At 42.7% G+C, this 26767-nt stretch overlaps 1 protein-coding gene across 1 annotated transcript in view; it reads right to left on the reverse strand.

The window, feature by feature from the left end:
- Positions 1-390: 390 nt before the first annotated feature.
- The window catches only part of POP1 (POP1 homolog, ribonuclease P/MRP subunit), a 35089-nt gene continuing 8712 nt past the window's right edge, over positions 391-26767 (reverse strand). The window contains exons 4-16 of the mRNA XM_027561466.1: positions 26061-26236; positions 24619-24867; positions 21002-21089; positions 20303-20490; positions 19343-19599; positions 19137-19230; positions 16381-16492; positions 15492-15611; positions 10374-10489; positions 8157-8348; positions 6762-6916; positions 2166-2507; positions 391-1203 (exon numbers count right to left, since the gene is read on the reverse strand). Coding sequence (XP_027417267.1) covers positions 552-1203; positions 2166-2507; positions 6762-6916; positions 8157-8348; positions 10374-10489; positions 15492-15611; positions 16381-16492; positions 19137-19230; positions 19343-19599; positions 20303-20490; positions 21002-21089; positions 24619-24867; positions 26061-26236 — 2741 coding nt within the window. The 3' untranslated portion in view covers positions 391-551. The remainder of the gene's footprint in view (positions 1204-2165; positions 2508-6761; positions 6917-8156; positions 8349-10373; positions 10490-15491; positions 15612-16380; positions 16493-19136; positions 19231-19342; positions 19600-20302; positions 20491-21001; positions 21090-24618; positions 24868-26060; positions 26237-26767) is intronic.

A 26767-nucleotide genomic window follows, 5' to 3' on the forward strand; every position in this document is an offset into this window, starting at 1 on the left:
TGGAGCCCCTAAAAATGAAGTCTGACACTGTTTCCACTGTTTCCCCATCTATTTCCCATGAAGTGATGGGACCAGATGCCATGATCTTAGTTTTCTGAATGTTGAGCTTTAAGCCAACTTTTTCACTCTCCTCTTTCACCTTGATCAAGAGCCTTTTTAGTTCCTCTTCACTTTCTGCCATAAGGGTGGTGTCATAGTTCCTGATTAAAAAAAAAAAGGATGCAAGAAGACAACCAGAGTTTCTAATTATTTTCAGCCAGAATTACACCAGGCCAAGAAAGCAAAATACAAAAGCTTTTGGCTCTATATGCCAAATAATTTTAAAATATCACAGTGAGGACAGGGAAAGATGGAAATCAACGAGATTACTGGAATGATGTAAACATTTCATCTATTTGCATAAATATGTAAGTTTCTTTATTCTCATTTCCAAGGAACTTCGAATGATGTCCTGAAACAGAAGGTGGGGCAGGGGAAGGGGAACAACTCTCTGGTTGGTTGTGAGACTTGGCAAACACAGTTCTTTTCTGTGCCGTGATGTGAACCCACGTTCACACCTCAATTGTGATTCTTGCAAACCGATACTGCAAGGAGGCAGGCGGCCTCAGCAACACAAGGCCCCTGTCCAGCCCTGGCTGCTTGGACAGCATGTCCAGCAAGCCCGTCAGGCTAACAAACCCCAGGGCTTCCCCACAGCCAACGGCCATGGAAAAATCTCCCTGTGTGACAAAGCCAAGGAGAACTCTGGAGCAGTGAGAAGTCACAACGGGGAGGGGGCCTGACCACAAGCCCAGGGTCAGGGGCTGGGGCCCGGCCACAGGGCCGCCCTCTGCCAGGCCCTCAGACGCGGCACGCCCTTGGTTCAGCCTCTTCTCTAGCTTCTTCTTCTCCTTCTGTTCCCGGATCTGGCTCTTGAATGGGTCGCTGTGCTTGGGCTCCTGGGGCCCATGGTACAGCCAATCGCGGGAGAGCTGCAGGAGATCCTCCTCGGCTGGGACGCAGATCAGGGTGTGCGGGCCAGGGCTGCCCTTCCCCAGCAGGGCCAGCCTGACCCACACCAGGGCCCTGGGGAAGGCGTCCAGCATAGCCGGGCAGGCCTCTCCGGTTAGTCCTTGCTGGCCTCTGCCGGCTCGCTGGGTCGCCTGACGGCCCCCAGGCCTGGGTCCGCACCAGGCTGACAGCTGCCTCAGTAATCTTCTACTCCTGCGTGAAGGGGGAGACAAGCCTTGTGAAGATACTTTGTTCATGGAGAAAATAAGCAATCAGGAGACTGGTTTGCTCGAGTTCATTTGCTTTTTTGTTGTTGTTTAATACTCAATGTGGGAAAGGATCAAAGCTTCAATTTAAAAAAAGTTAAAACTACACATTTTTACATTTTTGTAACGATCCGTTTCAGGTGTCTACTATTTCAAGACTGAGGACTAAAGGTTTAAAGCTGAAGACATTAAAAATAAGATGATGGGGTAGAATCTAGGCTGTATTCACAGTGGGAGGGTTAAAAAGTAACTGATAATTTTGATGGAAAAAGAAAGCCTAAGGGAGGGACATTTGTATGAAAAGTCAGAAGGAAAGATACAAAATTACAAGGTATTATACAGAAAAATAAGTATAAAGCAAAGGGGTGGCACACTTTTAAAATCAGAGCCCAGAACAAAGGGTAAATGATAAGCAGAATCTAATAGCCTACAGCAATACCACAGGCACACATTCCACACATTCCCCTCGGTGACACAACAGTATCACAATGAGAATGAATGAATCACCTCATCGGCCACAAACGCAGGTTACTCAAAACCAATGAGAAGAAATCTAATTCAGCGATTTAAAGAAAGCTTACAGGGGTTCTTCATTCCTTAAGACTATAACCGCGAGGGTACTGCTTTGTGAGCAAAGACTAAAAGAAATAGGTCATAAATGGCCTGGTTTAGGTCTATTGAAGCGGTATTTTAAATCATTTCAGCTACATCATGCCCCAAATCAAGTGTGTATGACTTCAGGCTCTTCCCCGGGCCCTTAAGGATCCGCTGACTTTCCCTGCTAGAAGGTCTGTAAATTTACTTGGCCTTTGTGTAAAGGCACCATGACAACTTCTGCATCCTGTGGCCAGGGTCAGTATCAAAAAACAGACAATCCAAAAAAGGCATCCAGAAGTCTTGAGCACTTACCTCAGAACGCAAAGGGGGCTGCTGGCGGCACTCTGGCTGGTCGCCTCCTCGGTCCCCATCGTGGCTGGACAATCTGTGTCCATGACTCCCTCGGGCCCACTGGAGTCACACAGGGGTGTGCCCTGGTCGTCAGACAGCTGAGCAGTCCTCCCAGGCTCGGCAACACGAGGTACCCCATCTCTGCTCGAGCCACTCTCCCCACCACTTGGAGAGGAAGCTGCAGACGATTCCTCTGGAGCCTGGACTCTTGACTCCCAGTCTCGAGTTAACTGCTCCCAGGGACAGTAAAAAGGTGCCAGGGTGCCAAGCTTAACGTAGTTGGGCCGTTTTGCAGGAGGACGTCTAATGGGAATAAAAGAGGAAAACCAGTTTTGAACGATTTAGGATGGACAATCAAAAGAACCATGGGCACTGAACTCCATCTCTATTTAAAAAACAAACCTGCAGGGACTTCCCTGGTGGTCCAGTGGTTAAGAAGCCACCTGCTGATGCAGGGCACACAGGTTTGGTCCCTGGTCCTGGAAGATTACTGAAGAGCACACCGAGAGCCCATGCTCCAAAACAAGAGAAGCCACCAGGATGAGAAGCCTGCACACCACAGCAAGCAGTAGCCCCCACTCACCACAACTGGAGAAAGCCCAGTGCACCCAAAAATAAATGAATTAATCAATAAAACCCCCAAATAAACAAATAAACATACAGAAAAGTTTTCAAAGAAATATGATTTTTTTAAAAATGATAATAACCAATTCTCCTGGCTGAGCTTTTATTCTTATTGTTCGGTTTTTGCTGTAACAGATAATGCACCCACAAAGTCACCCCATGGGCACCCCTCCTGAAGGACTGTAGGTAAGGTGTGCTCCTGCAGCTGTGCAGTGACGCCCCTGCACTCTCAACAGGGTTTGAAGTTGCCAAGGTGCAAGATGGAGGATGGTGAAGTTTCTCTCACCCTTGACCTCTGGTGACCCCACTATCCTCCACAGAGTCACTGTCATCATCGGTTTCTCACATATCCTTCTACAGACGTTCTTTGAACATACAAGCCGATGATGTACATATTTCTTTCTGTTTTTACCCATCTTGCACAAATAGTGGCAAAAAGATCCTGTGCTCTTTGCTTAATCTTATTCATTTAACAAAATATCTAGGAGATCACCTTATATCAGCACATCTAGACACCCTCACTCTTCTGCACGAGGCTCATGGCCTCAGTTATCTAGACAGACAGGGCATTATCTTCTGCAGGGCATTTTGATTATTTTCAAGCTTTTGCTTCCACAAACGCTGCTGCCATGAACGACCTTGAACACGTTGCACAAGGACAAGTGTGTTCACAGGATCAAGTTCCGGGAGTGGAAGTGCTAAGGCAGCGAGTATTATTAGCACTTGCAATTTTGATGATTATCTCCAAACTGCCCTCCATATGAGTGACACCAGCTGACCTTTCCAGCAACAGGTAAGTGAGGGCAAACCTTCAGAAAGCCACAGACGAGTGGGAACCAGGGCCTGCTCTGGTACGTAACGACCCCAAGAGGTAGGGACCGGCCTGGTTACGGGCCCTTCTGGGCAGGGGGACTCTGTGAGAGCCTGCGTCTTCAGACTGACGGTCTCCTCGGGGACAGGCCCAGACCATCCTTCTGACTTGGCTTCTTACTATGTGCTGCACCCTAAGACCCCAAATGCACATGACCCTGCACCGGGGCTTCAGTGTGAGCCTGTATCCTGGAGATGGAACCAAACGCGCTCTGGCCTCTGAGAGGGGCACCTGGTGAAGAACTCTCCCAGGGTACCGGCCTCACCCAAACACCTTTAAAAAGAGAGATGGACAATTTACAAAAAAGAGATAAAAAACGGTGAAAACACAAAAGAGGAGACAGAGGCGAGCTGCAATTTCACTCATACCTGATGCTAATGGAACGCACGTTCACGTCTTTGAAAGTTGGCAACTTGGAGGTTCACACGTAGGGCTAACCGCATGTTTGGACTCCCACTTCATCACTGCCCACCACCATCCTCACATCTCTCTGCTGACAAGCCTAGATCCCACAGTTCAGTGCCTGCCTGACTCTTTGCAATCCCATGGACTGCAGCCCACCAGGCTCCTTTGTCCAAGGGATTCTCCAGGCAAGAGCACCGGAGTGGGTTGCCCTGCCCTTCTCCATAGTTCACAGAGTCACTCCCTTTACACATACCCTCAACTCCTTCCCCCTGGCAAAGCCCATCCTGGTTACATGCAACCCTCCCCCTTCCCCAGCCCAGGACCAGACTGGCAGAACATGGCTGGGGAAGAGCACGCAACCGTCCTGAGGGGCCTCACTATCAACACACAACTCAAGTGGGCTCTTACATTTCTTACAAATCCCCTAGGTTTCTCCCGGTCACTCCATCTTCCACTCTCCAAGAACACCGTTTACATCAATTCCTCGCTCCTTAAATCTCTGACAGCCTCTCTCCCCCTTATTCCTAGATGACAGCCTTGCCTATTTTTCACTGAGAAGACAGGCACGGTTAGAAGATTACTACCCAATCTCTCCGCAGAGTCTAGCCTACCTAAATCTGTAGCATTTCAGAGTCAGCCTTCCAGCCTATTAAAATGAGAGCGCTGAGCCTGATTCTACAGAACACCACCCCTTCCCCTGGTGCCCCGATGCCACCCCCTCTTCCCTGCTTGAGGGCTTTGCTCTCGCAAGTTAGCCTCCCTCACCTCTCCTGGATCCCCCCACCAGCCTGGAAACATGCACTTCCAAAAAGAGTAAGCTCCACAAGGGCAGAACTGACTTTGCCTGCCCTGACCGCTGCTGTAGCCTCAGGGCCTAAAAAGGTTTTCGACACATGGCAGGTTCTAAATTAGCACGTGTTAAATGAATAAATGGGACAAATATGTAGAGACGCATAGGGAAAGCTGTTCATGGAAGCATAGAGCAAAAAAGCAGAAAGAACATAAAGGGCCACTGATAAATCACAGAATAGCCACGCTGCACCAGCCAAACCTGGCCCACTGCCAGGCGCCAGGTATGACCCATGAGCTAGGGATGGATTTACACTCTTAAATGGCGGAGAAAAACACAGGAGATTAATATCTTACGGCACATGAAAATGATAGGAAGTCCACAGAGTGAGCTGGAACACAGCCAGGCCCTCGTTTACACCAAGTGTTGGCAAACTTATTCTGTAAGGGGCCAGATGATAGCTATTTCTGGCTTTCTGGGCCTTGTGGTCTCCATGGGAACTGCTCAGCTCTGCAGCATGGTGCAAAAGCCGCCACAGAGGGTGTGTAGAGTCGTATTTATTGATGTGGGAAAATTTTCCATAATATACAGTTAAATGAAAAAAGCAGATTTCAAAATAGTATATGTCATATAATGCTTAAAAAAAAAGATTCCAACTTCCCTGGTGGTCCAGTGGCTAAGACTCCACGCTCCCAATGCAGGGGGCCCGGGTTCAATCCCTGGTCAGGGATCTAGATCTCACATGCTGCAGCTCAAGTTCCTGCACGCTGCCACTAAGATCAGAGATCCTGCCTGCCGCAACTAAGACCTAATGCAGCCAAATAAACAAGTAATTTAAAAAGTAATTAAATTTTTAAAAAATTTACATATAGAAAAATCTGAAGGATGAGACATAAGCATTTCTGCCCACGACTATTTAACAAGCACAGAGAAGACCCTGCATGGGAGGCATAGGACGGCTGCCCTCAAATGGCCTGTGAGCCAGAATCCAGGAACCTCTCGCCACTCACTCGCCCACTTATTCGTCCATCATTCAAACCACAGCTCATCTGTTCATCATTCAAACCTGGAAAGTCAGACAGGGCCCATCTCTGTGGCTTCAGCCATGCACAGGAGAGCACGACCGTGGAGCTCAGAATCAAGGAAACACAACATTCAATTATTCACCCATTCATCAGTCAACAAATACAAGTATTCGGGCCCACTGTGCACTGGCCAGACACAGCAGATGCCACAACAAACTAGAGGGTTTCTGTGCTTCCAGGAGCCTACTGTATTTCAGCAGGAAATACACGTGCCCAAGGCTTCCTTTCCTGAGTATAAAGGAAATAGAGCCTCTCATCGGCCACTCTTCCAATGGAAAAAGAAAAGAAAACAGCCTAGATGGACAGATAGCAAAATGTAAAAACAGTGCATATCTCTCTGGACAAAAAGAATACACTGATAAAAGGAATATACTAGTTTATAAAGTATTTTTATATGTTTCCATACTTTGTTTAAAATTTCATAAATATATACTCCATTTATAACCATTACAAAAAAAAAATACAATGTCCATTTTTAGGGGTAGGGGTCAGTAGTGGGAATCTGTTAACAAGCGCCTGGAACTCAGGTCCACAGTTCAGGAGTTCACCATCGTCACTGAATCAAATAACCAAGAGAAGGGTTTGTAACCTGCATGAACTATAAAATCCAGCGATAGGGCCATCTCCTAACTAAGTAATGTCTTCTTAAATTATGTCTCAGGAATGTTGACAAGTCTAGGAACTCCACATTATACAGTCAGGAGGCCCTGAAGCCAGGAAAAACATTGCTGGTCAGTGTGCCTTCCCTTTAAGACAGAACACTAGAGAAGCCAGTCTCTTACCTCTTGTACTTCTCAAGAAGATGTTTCGCTTGCTCTTCAGCAAAGAGAACCCCAGCAGGGCAGTCTGGGAAATCATCTGGGACATTAGGCGACCTTTTATACTGAGAATGCACTAAGGTTTCTTTTAACCCTCCAACTCTTGCACCTCGATAGATCTAGAAGAAATCCCAGAAAGATTCTGTCATTTGTATGGGGAAAGTGGGAAACCTAAATACCCATCACAAAGAGAAAGAATAAATACACTGAGGACTTACTCTACAATGAGTTACCATACAATAGTGAAAATGAATGACTTAAGAGCTTCATCAATCATTACGGAAAAAAAAAAATCTCAATGTTGAGTGAACAGAGCAAGTAAAAACATGTCAAGTTTAGCTATTTTTTTAATTTATTTTATTAAAGGATAATTGCTTTATAGAATTTTGTTGCTTTCTGTCAAACCTCAACCTGAATCAGCTATAGGTATACATATATCCCCTCCCTTTTGAACCTCCCTCCCATCTCTGTCCCCATCCCACCCCTCTAGGTTGATACAGAGCCCCTGTTTGAGTTTCTTAGCCATACAGCAAATTCCCGTTGGCTATCTATTTTACATATGGTAATGTAAGTTTCCACGTTACAAATTTAGCTACTTTAGTTTGGGATACATACACACACAATTAATAAAACTATAAAAACGTGCATGATAGCAACAAACACCAATAGGGCCAGTGATTCCTTTGGAAGGAGAGAAGGAAATGGGATTGGAGAGGGATAGAGTGCTTCTAATGACCCTTTTATGTCTTCTTTCTTAAGCTGGATGGTATCCAAGTGTCACTTTCTGTATACTTGAAACAGCTCGTAAGTTTAAAGTTATCTTTAAAAATAACCCCACTCCTAAATGATTAAATATCTTCTGTACTATGCGTAAGGACTGAAATTAATTGCCTGCATGAATCCAACAGTCCTACATGTCCTTTATGTTCTCAAAGTAATTATTTAAACTAACCAGGAAAACTCAAACACACGTTAGATTTTTAAGAAAATTTTTAGCTGCAGTTAATAAATGGATCCACACAAAAAACAACTGTATTATACACATCTATAAAAATAAAATACTTTGTTTTTAAACTACAACAAATTTCAAGTAAAAAAAACCCCAAAAAACCTCGTTTGTTGCCACTACTATTCAAAAATCAGGCCACTTTTAAAACCTCAAAAGTTCATCAAATGTCCGCACAACTCTTATTAAGGAACCTGGCTCCAGGGACTTTATGAAATTATCTCGTATCCAAGATGATAGCTCAAAGGGCAGAAAACTAGCACTCAATTTCTAGGCCCTGCATTAAGTCAGGAACATTTTCAGCACTTGGCACTCCCTAAGAGCGTACCTTGAATGTTGTAACTGTTACTTACAAATGGAATCCAGAACGCCATGCCCCAGCCCTTTGGGAGCAGGATATCCCAGCCGCTTCCCCAGCCTCGTTGCTCATGACCCGTCACTTTTCCTGGTTGTTGAATCAAAAGTATAGGAACCTTGGATTCATGGGGACCTAAAAAAAGTTGTGACCCGGGCACCAGCAATTCACTCCTCTTCCGGTTTAAATCCTAGAGTGGAAGAAAATAATTCAAGACAAACAACTCTAGTCTTCTGGGAGATCCTACTGGGTCTCTCTATAAGCAGCTTTAGAAAGTTAAACACTCTTTTAGGAAGAAAACATTCTCAGTAAATAAACGTGAGCCATTTTTAAGTACAGAGTACTCCTCCCAGGAGTAGCACCTCCATAGAAGTGCTTTGGTAGAAAATGCCACATTGTCTTAAATTTGGTCTAGAATATACTAGATGATTCAATGTTCTAAAACAATATACATTCATTCTGCTCTTTCTTATATCAGGATTAATCTTATATTTTAACACTCTTACATTTACTTTGGTTAAGATTGGTGGTCATGGAGTAAAGGAGGTATGAATAATTAACAACTTCTCAAGGGAAGCAAGTTGGATAATACTCCAGCTCTTTGAGAAAATTTCTCATCAGGTCTTAAAACAGAAGGTGCTACAAATTATCTGTCAGGTGGACTGGAGGGAGTGGGTAACAACACCCTTTCAGATTTTTCTTGCCAGCTGTCAAAGGAGATGAGCAGGTAGGAGAAGCCTGCCACTCGACTGAGAAGACTACAGCAGAGACCACCTCCACCAGCTACAGAGTTTAACTCATGAACACCCTTCATGCATGACCAAATCTTGGGTCTCCTTTTTTTAACCCTTAGTCATCCCAAAGTATCTATGTCTATAGCCCCAGTGTTTCCTCCTGAGACAGATACCTGTCTCCTGGACATCTGCTCCTGGGACAGCCCAAGGCCTCTCAAACCCGGTTTACCTGAGATTGAACTCATCTTCCCCACTGTTTCACTCTCTTCCTGAAGGACACACAGTTCTCACATCTCATTCACTCATTCATTCATCCTTTCAAATATTTACTGTTCATTCATTTACTCGTTCATTCAAATATTTCCTGAGCACTTGTGCTACACCAGGCACTTTGCTAGCACTTGGCAAGATAGGAGCGACAAGTCAGACCTGGCTCTGGCTCTCTTTCAGCTGAGCTCTTAAATCCAAGCGAGACTGCTGGAAGCTAACCCACAGGCTTCTCCTTTCTCACGTCCCATCTCAGAGTCTTGTCAGTTTTACTTCCCAGGTGTATGTTCCAAACCCCAGCCCCTCCACTCCAGCCGCACTGCCACACTTCAGGCCCCCACCGTGCCATTTGGACTATTTTAAGGACCTCTTTCAAGGCCATCCAACCACGCATCCTCTCTCCAGCTCCTCGGGCCGCCTTTTCCCCATCCCTAGTCTCCACAACACTGCCAGAGTGAAATCTAATCATGTCATGGCCGAGTTTAAAACCTTCAATGGCCCCTAGTCTTCAGTCTAAATCCAAGGATGCCTCAAGATCTTTTACCCCTGATCCCCGTCTTAATCTCTTCAGTTCCATCTCCTGCCTCACCCTTAACTCCAAGATGCTGATCTGCTTGGAGATTCCTGAACAGGTCATCCTGGTTTTGGCCTGGGCCCTAGCCCTTCCTCTCAACTCAGACAATCCATTCTCCATCGTAGCCTTGGCTCCTGGCCCCTGGCCCCAAGAAGTCTGGTTAACTCCGACCATCCACCTAAGAGTTAGCTCAAACATCAGCTCCTCCATCTGGGAAGCTTCCCCCAATTTCCCTAGTCCGGGCTCAGTACCCATTCTTTGGGCTTCCTTCATACTCTGTACTTCTTCAACTGTATCCTAGGCATTTGCCCCATCACTGAATACAATACCTGGTGCTGGCAGGAGCTCAATCATTGTGAGATTACAGACAGAAAACATATAAGGGGAAAAAAATAATGAATGAAAAACATATTTAAACCATAAGATTATCATTTTTAAGAAAAAGTCTTTGTATTAATCTTTTCTAGAGATTATTCTTCTCTAAAACAGAAAAGAGAATCATTGTTTATATCATTAAGTACAGGGATCAAAAGTCTAAAAATAAAAGGAAGTCTATAGGCGTCTATAAAGTATGAAATAACTTTCATGGTCTCTAGAGTGATGAATTGCAACCTGTTTTCATGACTTTACCATTAGTTACCTGATCCGAGATTTTATTCTCTGTGACACTCTTACAGATATCTTGGTTCCAGAGAAAGCTATGTGAACACTCCACCGGCACACCCTCCAGAAGCAGCTGTCTAACTTTCTCATTATCTAAGAGGGAAAAGAAACAGCCTTAAACCACATTCTTTAATTTAGGTCAGTAAGGGTCAAATTCTAAACGATGCTAGGGGACCTTCTATTAGAGGAAAATATTCTACAGGCATTTACTTCTCTAGAGGAATTTATTTACTTGAATAGAAACTGTAATTCTTACAGTTGGTTTCATAACCTGTGAAACAGTACAGACTCCTAAACTTACTTGACATTTATTTTTAGTGTATAAGATGCAAATATTACATTAAATTGCCTCGAAATAACTGCCTGATTCCACAGGGAAGATTATTCTAGGCATCACTGCAGAGGCAAAGAACCACTTCTTGATCATATGCTCTGATTGCACAAGTTATACTTTAACTACAGGCTTCAGGGCTCTTTATATCATCCCTGACCCAAAAGTCCTGAGCTAAGAGATACCATCCTTTTTTTCTGTCCTTTTATTTCAAGTCTCTAATGACCCTATTTTTATTGAACTGAGTGAATTCCCCTTCTGTAAAATGTATTGCTCTCATTCTTTTCAAACGAATATATTTTCTGTGAACTATGTTGTTTCATCCCTTTAAACGAGCCACACCGGCCAAAAAGTACTCCAGCGGGGAAGGCGGGGCGGGGGATCGTTTCAGTTATAAACATGCATATTAACAGAAGAGATATCCTATAGGAAATTATTTAAACACCAGGGGGAAAAACGTCTTTCAGATTTTATTTTGTTGTACTGAAGAATTAGAAGAAAAAAAAGAAAAAAAAAATCAGACAATTCATGAGTTTAGGCTAAGGTCCTAAAATGCCAACACAAAAGATCACTCAATAGAACATACCCACATGAGTCTGATGGCTGAAAGAAAAAAAAAAAGTTGGAAGTGACTCTGCAGTTGTGATGCAGTGAGACTGTGAGATTGGTGGTCAAGACGGTTCAGAAGGCCCTGAACTCACTTCCTCACGTGGGCACAGCACAATCACAACTGTTTACAGAGCAACTACGTACGAGAACATCTTGAAGACCAGCAGAAAAGACTTCCTACGGCTAAAGAAAATAAGGAACTGGAGAGGAAAGGTAGAAACCTGGTATAGTCAAGCCACACACTCCCCAGGGTAGGCGGATGGGGTAGGTGACCCACAGAAAACAGGAGGAGAATCACAATTGCAGAGTGTTCCCAAAAGAGCAAAGGGCCCAAGCTCCACATCAGGTTCCCTAGCCCGGGGGAGCTGTATGGAGAGGACGAGCTCATAGAACAACTGGCTTTGAAGGCCAGTGGGCTTGACTACAGGACAGCTGGAGGACTTCAGGAAACACAGACCCCACTCTGAAAGGGTGCACACAAAATCTACATGCTCCAAGAACCAGAACCGAGGACGTAGTCTGAAAAGAGCCTTTACTTGCTGATTTTAAAGCTTCCCAGAAACGCAGGAGGCAACTGGGAGTCCTCCTGGGGACACCGACCTGGCAAGGATGTGGAGGGAAGGGAATCCTCATACACTGTTGGTCGGAATGTCAACTGGTGCAGCCAATATGTAAAACAGAAGGGAGCTTCCTCAAAAAAACCAAAAATCAAACTACTACACAATCCAGCAATTCTGTTTTGGGGGACATTTTCAAAGAAAATAAAAACACTAAATTGAAAAGATATGTGCATCCCTATCCTCACTGCATCATTATTTACAATAGCTAAAGTATGGAAGCAACCTAAGGGTCCATCAACAGATGAACAGTTAAAGCATATGTGGTATATATACAATGGAATTCTACTCAGCCACAAAAAAAGAATGAAATTTTGCCATTTCCAACAACATGAATGGACTTGGAGGATATTATGCTAAGTGAAATAAGCCAGACAGAGAAAATCAAATACCAGATGATATCACTAGTATGCGGAATCTAAAAAATTAAGACAGAAACAGAGTCATAGATACAGAGAACAAACTGGTGGTTGCCAGAGGGGAGATCTGTGGAGGGATGAATGAAATAGTTGAGAGAGATTAAAAGACATGAACTTCCAGTTAAAAAATAAGTAAGTCGTGGGGATGCAATGTACAGGACTGAGGATATAGCCAATGATATTGAAATAAATCTTTATGATGACAGATGGTAACTAGACTTATCTTGGTTATCATTTTGTAATGTTTTTTCAAGATAAACTTTAATTTTCTCTGAACTGATTTATATTAGGATCATACCACTCTAATGGCAGAAAGTGAAGAGGAACTAAAGAGCCTCTTGATGAGGGTGAAAGAAGAGAGTGAAAAAGCTGGCTTGAAACTCAACATTCAATAAACTAAAGATCATGGCATCCAGTCCCATCACTTCATGGCAAATAGAAGGGGAAAAAGTGAAAACAGTGACAGATTTTATTTTCTTGGGCTCCAAAATCACTGTAGACGGTGACTACAGCCATGAAGTTAAAACATGCTTGCTCCTTGGAAAAAAGCTATGACAAACCTAGACAGCATGTTCAAAAACAGAGACATCACTTTGCTGACAAAGGTTTGTATAGTCAAAGCTATGGTTTTTCCAGTAGTCACGTATGGATGTAAGAGTTGGACCATAAAGAAGGGTGAACGCCAAAGAACTGATGCTTTTGAACTGTGGTTCTGGAGAAGACTCCTGAGAGTTCCCTAGACAGCAAGGAGATCAAACTAGTCAATCCTAAAGGAAATCAACATTGAATATTCCTTGAAAGGACTTATGCTGAAGCTGAACTTCCAATACTTTGGCTACCTGATGTGAAGAGCCAACTCATTGGAAAAGATCCTGATGCTGGGAAAGACTGAAGGCAGGAGCAGAAGTGGGTGGCAGAGAATAAGATGGTTGGATGGTATCATTGACTTAATGGACATGAGTTTGAGCAAAGTCTAGGAGATAGTGAAGGACTGGAAAGCCTGGCATGCTGCAGCCCATGGGGTTGCAGAGTTGAACACAACTTAGCAAATGAACAGTGAAAGCCTTTGAAAGAATTTAATACATAACTGCCTTTTCCCAAAACTGGTACAGACACTATGGAGAACAGTATGAAGATTCCTTAAAAAACTAAAAATAGAGCTACAATAAGATCCGACAATCCCATTCCTGAGCATATATCCAAAGAAAATCATAATTCAAACAGATACATGCACCCCAATGTTACTGCAGCACTATTTACAATACCTAAGATATGCAAGCAACCTAAACGTCCATCAACAGATAAAGAAGATTTGGTACATATATAAAGGGAATATTACTCAGCCATCAAAAAGAACAAATTAATGCCATTTACGACAACATGGATCAACCTAGGTACAGTCATACTAAGTGAAGTAAGACAGAGAAAGACAAATATTATATGATATAGCTTATATGTGAAATCAAAAAAAAGGCCACAAAAGGACTTATCTACAAAACAGAAGTAGTTACGAATGTAGAAAATAAATTTATGGTTATGGGGTTGGGGGGAAAGAGGGGAGGAATAAATTGGGAGACTGGGATTGTCACATACACACTACTGTATATAAAAAAGATAACTAATATGGACCTACTGTATAGCAAAGGGTACTCTACGCAATACTCAGTAATGGCCTATATGGGGAAAGAATCTTAAAAACAATGGATGTACGTGTATGTATGTGACGTGCTGCAGTCCATGGGGTCGCAAAGAGTCAGGCACGACTGAGCGACTGAACTGAACGTATATGGATAACAAATTCACTTTGCCATACACCTGAAACTAATATAATATTGTAAATCTATACCCCAATAGGAATTTTAAAAAATTATTTGAAAAAAGGATTTGAGGCAGCCAAACTAAGTAGAGTTTAACTGCGATTCTGAGATCATTCTGACAGTCAACAGTTATCAGTGTAGTAGATGCTCTAACTTTTACAGTTGTACCCAACCATACTGCTGTTAAAAAAGAAAAGAAAGAGCCAGCAATTCATCAATTAAAGTGTTGCTGCTGCTGCTGCTGAATCGCTTCAGTCGTGTCCGACTCTGTGCGACCCCATAGACGGCAGCCCACCAGGCTCCTCCGTCCCTGGGATTCTCCAGGCAAGAACACTGGAGTGGGTTGCCATTTCCTTCTCCAATGCATGAAAGTGAAGTCGCTCAGTCGTGTCTGACTCTTCATGACCCCATGGACTGCAGCCCACCAGGCTCCTCCACCCATGGGATTTTCCAGGCAAGAGTACTGGAGCGGGTTGCCATTGCCTTCTCCAGATTAAAGTGTTAGACTCTCTAATTAACTAACTTACCTATATATCTTAAACTCTTTCAGCCAATCCACCTTTCATGTTAAGGTTCTGGCAGAGTACTGTACTGCCCCCTTAATAAGCTATCTATCTACTCGTGAAGGTTAAAAAAAAAACAAATCTCAAGTTGTTACTACACACACCAGTATCTTTTCTCCAAAAACTGACAGACTGATTTTAATTATTCTTCCAATTAACTGGGCTTAAATGACAGTAAACACAGTGAGGCATTATCACAGTTGTGCAGGTCAGACTAAGATTTTAGCCAGCCCCCACCCACCCCCAACCACGTCACCCCGAAGAAACCCCCACAGGCCACGCTACTGAGTCTAAGCCGAGACCTCTTACCCTTCAGCACCTGGGATGGCCTTGCCAGGATTCGAACCTGGGTCATCTGTATGGTCAGACAGAGGCTTCCAAAGAGCACAAGACCAGCTTCGGGTGCGGGTCCCTTCCTCACAATTAAAATTCTGAAAAGCCAGGCATTTTCAGAGAACCCCGTTTGCAGAGGCAGGTTATTACTAGATATTGAAAATAGAGAACTCAGCGGAAAAAATGAACATGAGGATCAGGCTACACGTTTACAGCTAAAGATACTTCCTGATATACCATTTCCTTTTATCATGATCACCTTAAAAAGGTAGGCAGGTAAAAAGAGGGCCTGAAATTTTCTACAGATAAAGTTACTGCAGAAGTTGTCACTGACAGAATTCTTCTAACGGGACTGACTAGTCAGAACAGTTGTTAAGGAAAACCAGGGTTGTCTCAGGAACTTTACCTTGGCATTTTTCTGGATTGGGCAAAACTTTGGACCTCTTTTGAGGCAGATTTATTCGTGGGTCACCAACCGTCAGTCCCAGAATAGTACCTGCTGGAATTTCTGCTGGTGATGTTATCCCTTTAGCAACAAAACAAGACGCAAACAGGAAGTTATTCACAAATACATATTTTGCTTTCATTTTCAAATGTTTCTAATGAAATTTTCATCTTGGGCTGATTTTGTAAAGATACACATTCCCTTTTATCTTCCCAATGATACTTTCAGAGAATAAATTAACATTCATAAAGAGTGAAGTTTCTTACCAAAAACATTAACATAACAGGTCATTTTACAACATGAATATGTATGTTCCTATCAATAACTACAGGAGCTTTACACACAAATGCAATCATGTGTGGGTAAGATTTCAGTTTAGTAGCTAAAACATTTAGTAGCTAAAGCATTTCAGTATATGCTTTTACCTACATTAACAGAATACCAGTTATTTATTTAAAGTTCTAACATCTCATTCGTGCTTCTTGCTGTATTTTAACAGTTTCAAAGTAAAAAGCACCACTACATTTAGGTAGCTCAGCTGCGAGATGCTCTTTTAACCCAGTTCCCACTCCTCCCTTCTTTCCCAGTACAACCCAGTGTTCCCCTGTATGCATGCTGAGTGCTAAGTTACTTCAGTTGTGTCCCATCCTTTGTGACCCTATGGACTGTAGCCCGCCAGGCTCCTCTGTTCAGGGGATTCTCCAGGGAAGAATACTGCAATGGTTGCCGTGCCCTCCTCCAGGGGATCTTCCCAACCCAGGGATTGAACCCGCATCTCTCACGTCTCCTGCACTGGCAGGCGGGTTCTTTAATGCTAGCGCCACCTGAGAAGCCCCATTCCAGCGTATACCTCCCAACAATTCAAAAACGGCTTCTTGTCTGCGATGAAGGGAAACACTATCAGGATTCTTGCAGGTTTCAATCCACCAACGGTGAGGTGTCTTCTCTGTGTCCTCTCCCTCCTAGAAAACAACAACTCCTGTTCACCAGACAAACAGGGGATCAGCCAATAATTTTGGTTAAAACGTTTGTGCTATTGGCCTCCGTCCTTGCATCCTCATTTCTTAGAATGAATGTTTCTGGAGAGGAACCAGGAAATTGTCACATCAGACTAACGACTCTTCTAATTAAAGACAAGGACATAGGACCATACTTCTCTCAAGATTTCATATACTAAGAAGAATATCTGCGGTTTTCTGAGAGACTACCTAACTTACCACACGCCTGTGGTCTCTGGAGCACAGCACCAACATGAGAGACCTTGCTCCTTGCTCTTCTCCCAATACTACCAACCTCATCGCCAGACTAAGCAATAAAACTTTCCCACTGAAGAAAAACCAAAACAAAACCCCTTTTGAAGAAATCTTCAGCAAAGGAAGACATTACTACTATAGTATTTCTAGAAATTTCAAGAAATACTGTATTTTACTTGCTTTTTTTTCTGAACAGAACTAGGGCCTGAGGTCTCAAACAGCACTTCGAGTACCATATGCATGCCCGGGAAGAGAACTTTACAGCTGCGGTTCACACCAAAGTTTGCTGAAGGGGGATGTTCCCCTAAGAGTCTAACCTATAATATTAATACACTGAGCCCTTTACCTCACAGAAACTCAGGTAGCACGTGGTTCAAAGTACAGACCCTGGAACCAAACTTTGCAGGTTCGAATCCTCCCTCTGCAAGTTACTAGCTAACGTGGAATGCCTAGTCAGCGCCAGGCACTGCCCTAAGCCTGGGGCACAGAGTCAAGAAGAGGACTGCCCCGAGCCTGCCAGCAGGAAGCTCAGAGTCTTGAGACACAGACCTCACAAAGACATGCAAACAAATCTAGACGTAAAAACTGAGGAATGGAGCAAGACGGAATGAAAACAACAGCAAGGATTTAATTGAACTTGGAGGTCAGGAAGGAATTCTAGAAGAAAATGATATAGATGTTGAAACCTTTAGACTCAGCCAAGAAGAGGGGTAGAGACAGAAAATTCAGACAGTCTCAAAGGAACGTGAGATCTGACACATTCTAGAACCTGGAACCACTGGAAGAAGACGGTGTGGCTGAAGTGCCGAACATGAGAAGAGATAAGGCCAGACAGGCATGGAGGCACAAGATTACCAGTCAAATTAAGGGCTTTGGATTTTTTTTCTCACATACAGTGAGAAGCTATCCAAAAGCTTTTAATCAGGAAGTAGCTCGATGAGCATAAATTGTTAAAATGGGACTACCCTAGTGGTCTAGTGGTTAAGAGTCCGCTTGCCAATGCAGGGGACATGGGTTCGATCCCTGGTCTAGGAAGATCCCACATGCCTTGGAGCAACTAAGCCTGTGCACCACAACTATTGAAGCCTACATGCTCGAGAGCCCGTGCTCTGCAATGAGAGAAGTCACTGCAACGACAAGTCTTTGCACTGCAACTAGAGAAAAAGCCCGCATAGTAACAAGACCCAGTGCAGCCAAAAATAAAAAATTAATTAATTTAAAAAAAGAAAAGAAAATTACACTTCACTTTCCTTTAAAAAAAAAAAAAACAAACCAAAAATTGCTAAAATATCACTTTGCCTCCTGTGTGGAGAAAGGAGCAAAAAATGGGAACAATGAATGAAAGTTGAGAAGCTGCTTCAGGACCCAGGCCAGAGACGACAGTGGTTGAGACTAGTGTGGAAACAGTGAAGAGAGAGAGGTCGCCTTTGGTTTTTAAAGTTTATCTGTCTTCCAACAGGTCAAACTCTGATCGGCTCTATCACCATATCAGACATGTCCAATCTGCGAGAAGCATGGACACTGAGGCACTGATACAGGAAAACAGACCAAATCTGAACCCCAAGTGTTCACATGTGAGTCTGATTCCTCATCTACTCTCTACTCTCCAGACCTGTGCAATCAGCATGGTGGCCACTTGACACAGAGAGCTGTGAATTTACCTGTTAATCACTAAAATAAGTACAAGTACCAATCCACTTCCTCGGTCACATGAGCCACTCAGTAGCTACCTGGGGCTGGTGGCTCCCGTACTGGACAGCACAAGGAAACAGCATCCTTGCAGAAAGTTCTACTGAACAGAGGTACATGTCACACATTGCTCTCAACCTGCTAGAGACCATCCTGAAAACGAACCCCAGAGAATGTGCATCACACAAATACAAACAAAAAAACCTGGCATATACTTTCAGGGATTTTAGGGGCAGCTCCCTGTTACCTACTTACCTATGGTGCAGAAGTTAAGACCCTTTAAAAAATTCAGAAGCTGCAGGAGCAGTCTGTATTTAAATGAGAACTAATCAGTTTACTTGCTACATTCACTTAGATTTGCTATTCTAGAAGTGAAAGATAGAGTCTTTGATAATAAGCATAACTAGGCAAACAAACACATATAAGCTATGGCCACAAATGCTGCCAAATTATATGTTGCTGCTGCTAAGTCGTTTCAGTCATGACCGACTCTGTGCGATCCCATAGACGGCAGCCCACTAAGGCTCCTCTGTCCCTGGGATTCTCCAGGCAAGAATACTGGAGTGGGTTGCCATTGCCTTCTCCGAAGTTATATGTTAGGTTTTGCAAATTTGCTAAGAAGGACCTGACCAGAATAAAGCAACGCAATCAGGTTTACTCTTACGGAGTGGACGGAAGCAGCTTTGAGCGCCTCAGTTAAGATGCAGTGAGAAAGAGGACCGATCAGCCGGAATCTGTTCATCTCCATAGTCAAATCACTGAAAGAAAGAGAAGGGCTTTATACTTCATGTAATGTCTGCCTCACTGACAGAAACAGAGCACGCCTTCACTGAAAACGTTCAGTAGGTTCAGAGTAGGTTCAGCCCATACCGGATCACGATGCCTGTGGCTGGAGAGAGCCAAGAATATGGCTGCAGTGGATCTCTAGTTCCATCACCAGTGACTTTTTTAACTGGTTGAGCGTTTTCCCCATCATCTTTCCGTTTTCTTTTCTTGCCGACTTTTTCTTCAGGCAGGTCAATCTGGCTTTTCTCTTGAGACGGTGTCAGAAGGGGATCTGGGATCTGGACAGTTGCCTTGGTAGGTTCCATACACTGACACACTGCTTTTATCTCCTCTAAGATATCCTAAGGACACATTCAAACATTTTAAACTCTGAATTTAAATACAAGTTTAAGTTGGCTTAGTTTATTTTTTCTACCTATAAAAATTTATATTCTTATCTCACACAAATGAAGCTAAATTTAAAATCGTCAAAAAGCTTTTTTGATTCCTCTGAAAAGCTTTTTTGATTCCTCTGAGTAGTGCTTGACACATAGAACAAAAAAAGAACTCCTAAATGTCCAAGATTCATGAAAACAACATGACTACTCTGACCAATTTTTTTTTTTAACTAGTTTAAAGATGAATTTGGAGAAAATTTATAGTCTACTGTATAAAAGCAATGAGTGTGCTAATAGAGGGAAGCTAAGCTAAACGCAGTATTAAAAAATTGTCAGAATTACTCAAAACAGATTCTCATCATCAAACTGGCTCCAACAAGCACATGAATGCCAATGAGCCAGTTAAGGACAATGGAAGCACGAGTCCAACGCACCATTTCAAGCCATTTGCGTAAGACTGGTTTCATCTCTACTCCTACTCAGGGCTTACCAAAACTCAGGCCAAGATTTGCTTCACTTATTAATACTAACATAACTATCCTCCCTATATTCCATTACCAAGCAGTCAGTCAAACTTTCACACTATTTAAATTTCTGTAGCACTCATTTCTTACAGTAATCAAGAATACAGTGACTGAGTGATGAGAAATAATGTCAAGGATTATACCTGTTTAAGAGCTGGATGAAGCCAGATCCACAACTGCCTGCTCTCAGAAGTATCACCAGGGGTCCCCTGGGCCTTCCACATAAATGTCACAGGACCCAGCATTTCTAGGGGATACTTATTTGCCCGGTAAAGCATGACACTCCCTTGGCACTTTCCAGACAAACAGTGGACTGCGGCAAAAGTCAATCCTGACATAAACAAAAACAAAATTCCAAGATCATTTACTGTCTATCTTCATAAAAGATGAGGTTTTAGTTTTGGTCATTGCTTAGATCAAACCCTGGCACATGATAAGTTCTCAATAAAAATTTATTGAGAAAATGATTTAATGAATTTTGAGTTTCTTCCTATCTAGATTTACTGCACCAGAATAATGGTTCTCTCATTTTATACTGAGTATGTTAGAAATGATTTAAAAGCTACCCCAAGCTTTCCTTACATGAATATACTCGTTAGGAATAAGAACTATCTCCGTAAAGCCTGTTTAAATGCCAAAATGCTTACTGCTACTGCTAAGTCAGTTCAGTCGTGTCCGACTCTGTGCAACCCCATAGACAGCAGCCCACCAGGCTCCCCCGTCCCTGGGATTCTCCAGGCAAGAACACTGGAGTGGGTTAGGGTTAGCTTACAGCAGACACTTGTTCATGAAATGAACACATATACAGACTTGAACAGGACTCAGCTTTGAAACAAGTTTACCTGTGTCTATGCTACACATTGAAGAAAGTGCTTTTAGTATTTCTTCCTCTTTGCCCTCCAACTCCAAACAGCAGTAGTAGGATAAATCCTGTAAAAAGAGGGAGATACAATTAAATACTTGAATTTCTATTTAAAATGTAAGTGGTAGTATCTTACTTTTCAGAAAGGAGATATGTGTTTTATCCTATATTCACAGATAAGTTCCAAGTGGTATGTAAAAACTATTGCCTTTAAGGATTATCCCTCCCCCAAATCTACCTAAAGTGAAAAATCAAAATAGAATAAGCAAGACTGTAATAAATTCAGCAAAATCATGTTAAGGATGCTCACTTTGGTTAGCTAATTTAGGGCTTTAGGATTATTCAACACTCAGCCTAAAGACACATGAGACAATTTATCACATATTTCTCCCCTACTCAGTCTCTCTCTTTTGTTTGTTTAATATTATTTATTTGGCGGCTCTGGATCTTAGCTGTTGACATGAAGGATCTAGTTTCCTGACCAGGGATCAAACCCAAGTCCCCTGCACTGAGAGATGGAGCCTTAGCTACTGGACCACGAGGGAAGCCCCATCCCCTGCTCAGTATTAACCATGATATCCAACTTTGACTAAGCAATGTACAAGGAAAAATGCGAGTAATGAGAATAAAGCCTTATCAATTTAAATAGGATGAAGAGAGCTCAGACTGAGCTAATAAAATCAATTATGTTAAAGACATAATAATGGTTAATAGTTACTGAAAGGTTACTGAGTGACAGCGTGGGGATAACTCCTTACTGGACTGTCATTTAATCTTCCCAACACCTGATGATCAGATGCCAGCATTAACTTATTTGCCGGGTGAGGACATTGAGACAGAGACTGCTACTTGAACAGTCATATCATCAGAAAGTGGAGAAGCTGGCATTCGAGTCAGGCTCACTGACCCCCGAGCTAACCCCTCTGCCACGGGTCCGGTAAGCAAATCTAGTACACACGGAGACTAAAATGCAAAGTACAGCAAAGGCTCCAGCAAACCCATGTTCATCTGTGCTGACAGAAATCTCCCAGCAACAGTGATCCACTCCCAGCTGTCAGTGGCAGATGAACCCCACTCGAGTGTGTACAACTGGCTGACAGCAGAGAATGAGGGTTAAGAGCATGGAACTCTGGAGCCAGACTGCTGCTGCTGCGCTGCTGGGTCACTTCAGTCGTGTCTGACTCTGTGTGACCCCAGAGACGGCAGCCACCAGTCTCCCCCGTCCCCAGGATTCTCCAGGCAAGAACACTGGAGTGGGTTGCCATTTCCTTCTCCTGGAGCCAGACTACCTGGGCTCAAATCCAAGCTGCACCACTCGTTAGTTGTATGGCTGTGGGTAAACTGCCCAACTTCTCTGTACTTCAGCTTCCTCATTTGTAAAATGGAAATAATAGTAAACATTTACCCCATACTGTTGCTATAAGGATTAAGTGAGTAAACATATGTAAAGTACTAAAACAGACATTAAGAATTCAAAAATATTTATTACTAGCTATTATTTTTATTACTTAGGGCTGATGTAAAGAAACTATGGGATAACCTCAGCAAAAATTCTGCCCCAAATGAGAAGTAACTAGGTCTGCCTTAAAATCTGAGCAATGGTAGTGGAGAAAGCATGGGCCAGGGGAGTCAGCTTCCAAGAGCTAGGTAGGTCACCAACAAGCTGTGTGGCCCTAGGCAAATCACTTGATCACTCCAAATCCCAGTTCTGCAATGTAAAATGAAGAATTTGACTCTAATCCATGATTTCTGCTACTCAGTCTTCAAATCAGAGGCTCTTAAGAGCTCCCTATATTTTACTTTATACCCATTAGGATGGCAATTATCAAAAAAAAACCCCAAAAAACAGAAAACACCAAGTTTTAGTGAGGATGTGGAGAAACTGCTGATGGGCATGTAAAATGGTAGAGCTTCTATGGAAAACAGTACGATGGTTCCTCAAAAATTTAAACCAAGAACTACCACATGATCCAGCAGTTCCACTCCTGGGCATGTACCCAAAAGAACTGAAAGCAAAGAACTGAAGGGATGTTGGTACACCATGTCCACAGCAGCATTATTCACGACAGCCAAGAAGTGGAGACCACCCAAGAGTGGATCAGCGTTGATGGATGAATGGATAAACACAACATGGCATAAAATACAGCGGAATATCATTCAGCCTTAAAAATGAGGGAAATTCTGACACATGATACAACATGGACGAACCTTGAAGACATCATGCTGAGGGAAATAAGCCAGTCTCAAAAATACAAGTATTATATGATTCTACTTATGTGAGCCACCTAGAGTGGTCAAATTTATAAAGATGAAAAGTAGAATGGTAGCTGACAGAGACCGGGGCGAGACAGGAATGGGGATTTAGTGTTTAATGGATGCGGGATTTCAGCTTGAGAAGACGAACACGTCCCAGAGATGAATGGCAACAATGTGAATATACGTAAGACCTAAGCAATAAGTACCACGCAAGTGCAGACTTAAAAATACAATGGCAAATCTGACGTTATGTCTTTTTTACCACAGATTTTTTTCAGGTTCCTGTATTGATTATTCTGCTATATTGCTCTCAAGAGGTATCAGAGGATGCTAATACTAAGAGCTTTCTAAAGCTGGTCAAGGCCATCCTGCCATTGAAAGGCCCTCTGCAAAGAACAGATTGCTAAGGGAAGTCGCTCAGTCATGTCCAACTCTTTGCGACCCTATGGACTGGGGTCTTTTGCGACTACCAGGATCCTCAGTCCATGGGATTTTCCAGGCAAGAATACTGGAGTGGGTTGCCATTTCCTTCTCCAGGGGATCTTCCCGACCCAGGGATCGAACCCGGGTCTCCCGCATTGTAGGCAGACGCTTTACCGTCTGAGCCACCAGGGAAACCCACAGACTGCTAAACATGTACTGAAAAAGAAGAAGCGATTTCATGCGGAGCTGGGGGGACTGGGGCAGGCTGCTGGGGTGGGGGAGCTAGGACAGCCAAGACAGACAAAGACTATTACACAGCTCTAAAATCAGCTCTAAAATCAACTGTCCTCTCAAAGACGTTAAAACACTCTTCCCAGCGGAGACGGTTCTCAAATATCTATGGTGGCAAATGACTGCTAAATGAATCAATGCTGAATCAACCTGGAGCATGACCAACAAGACCCCACGGGCTCTGGTTTCTTATTTCTCCAGAACTACTCTCACCCTAATGTTAGCCCTGCTCTCTCTCACTCTCTTCGTCTTTGTCACAGTGCGTTTATTTCAATCCTTCCCTATCTGGCTGCCTTCTGCCTTCCCCACTCTGGCAATTTCTTATCCCTTAGAGCTCGGCTCAAATATCACTTGCATGGGGAAGCACTCCTCTTCCCGTTATGAATACTCATAGTATTGCACAGGTTTCCCTTATAACAAAACTGAATTTTAGGCTAATTATCTGATTGTCAGTCTCCCGGCAAAACTTTAGGCTGCTTCAACTCCAGCATCTAGCAAAATGGTTCTCGCCCAGTAATTATTTCTAAAATACATCATGTTAGATAGAACTCTTCTAAAGGGGTGGGGAAGAGTCTAAACAGCAACAGAGGGGAGCACGCTGAGCGGCCGCCGGCTTCGGAAGCCTACCTGGAGGAGGCAGCGGCTCGTCATGGCCCGGTAGCAGGCTCTGTGACTCTTGACTGTCGGCCTCTCCCCCAGGCAGTAGCCCCACCTCTTGACCATGTGAAACCGCTTCGCGTGCCAGATGTGAGTTTCCAGCCATTTGTTCTTCTTTTGTCTCCGGTTAAATTCCAGTATGCGGTTTATGTGACATCGTCGAGCTTTATGGCACTTATTTTTTGAGTGTTCTTTTTTCTGATGAACTGCTTTCTCTGCCTGTAGTTTCAAGAAGACAGGCAGATCCCCTTTTGTGACCATCTCAAAACAAAGTTAAGTGTTAGGAATTCAAACAGCTAATTTTAGGGGAAGTGAAATACCTTACGGACTCCATTAGTTTGTGCAATTTTTTAATTGGTGATTTTTTCCAACGAAAGTAGAGGAGGTCACAGAAAGAATGAAGATTTTAGGAAAAGGCAAACCTAAGAAGGAAGCTCAGTTCTACCACTCACGAACTGGGCAAACTTTGGGGCCTGGGAAGATTAGAATATTTACAAACTGTTCAACATAGTAAGTCAAACTGATGTGTGGCTATCAATATCAGACAGCAATAAAGAATAAATGCTAGCTCTTCGTTGTTCTCTTTCTATAGTTTTTTTAACCTCTAAGATCATAATTAAACCCAAAACTAAGGACCAAAAATATAAAAGTGGGAAAAACCTACACAATTCATACCACTTAAGTACTGAAAGACAAATGCTAAATGCTATCATGAGGAAACAGACTTCTCATGAAATCTAGAAAGTACAAAATTCCTGTTTAGTTTTCTCTCTTCCTCTCTTCCATAGCTAAGCTAAACTTCTGTGGGAAAAACTCTTCTCCATTAGTGTGTGGGCCCCTTAAGAAGATTTTACCTTAATAGACTCTAACCCCACCACCAGCTTCATGCCAGTACCTAGAAGGCACTTGATAAAGAAATTTTGAATCAATTAATGAAGACATAAGGTGCTTAGACAATCATAGAATGACCAAACCAAGAATTTTGGTAAAGCCAAAAACAACAGGACTTGAACAAAAATTAAATCCAAGTTCAAGTTTTCAATTTTAAAAAGGACAAAAGGCAATCTTTTAACCTTTCAGCTCTAGATTGGTCACATTCCAAAGTGCAGAGCTAAATTACTTATCTAGTAAGAAGGTCTAAATTTATTTTAAATCTGACTGGGGAATACCAACTGTTTAACGTCATAGAGAGAGGTTGCAAATGCTATATTTAAAAGTAGCTATAATATCCAGCAGCCTGCTAATTTGGGGGGTATGGGGTGAAGGGGGGAAAGGTAATGATAAACCAAAAAATATGCAAAATGAGTATGTTGTTTCTTAGTTTTCATTTTAATAAATTCTATCAGGCTAATACTTCTCAATTTCTTTAAAGAACTACTAACCTAAACATTTACATTAAGGGATTCTCATACCTCTTTCTGGGCAATCTCCCGTAACCGCCGAGGAAGGCGTTTGACATTGTGGCTCATGGCTCTTCGTCTCATGTGCCGTGGCAGAGTCTGGAAAACCAGCGAATTAGAAGATGTCTGGGTCACTGCTTTCAACATGGCACTGATTTCAGCAGCTCGGGCTTGAGCAAAAGTAGAAGCTGTTGAAGGAAATAGCAATGCCATTTAAAAACTCATCTTGAATCAATACTTTTCCTGGTAGATTTCAGAAAGATTTTTAAATACACAAGCTTACAATTCATCCACTACCCTAACCCCTAATAGATTAATACCAATAGTAGTTATTTCTGTATTACATGACTGGGAAACTGTCCTTCAACTTATATTTTTCAAGTTTTTTGCAAGGATTCAGTTCTACTTTCCTAATCAGAAAAAAAAGTTTAAAAAATAAGCTTAAAAGGTTTTATTTTTAAAACAGAAGGCTACATGCAATATAATCACAACTGTTCTTAAGTGTTATCCCACCAGAAAACAAAGAAAAAACAAAATCTTAGTCTTGATTCCAAGGGTTTTCTTCCTTAACAGTGTCTGCTTTTTTACAAATATATAACCATAAGTATTTTTAGTTTTATTGAAAAATAGACTCTTTTTTTTCCTAAAGAATAAACAAAGTGCTGGAGACACTTAAGTGAATTCCTCCAGGAAGGCATAGAGACCATAAGAATACAGGG

This window comes from Bos indicus x Bos taurus, chromosome 14 (assembly GCF_003369695.1).
Source record: "Bos indicus x Bos taurus breed Angus x Brahman F1 hybrid chromosome 14, Bos_hybrid_MaternalHap_v2.0, whole genome shotgun sequence".
Lineage (NCBI taxonomy): Eukaryota > Metazoa > Chordata > Mammalia > Artiodactyla > Bovidae > Bos > Bos indicus x Bos taurus.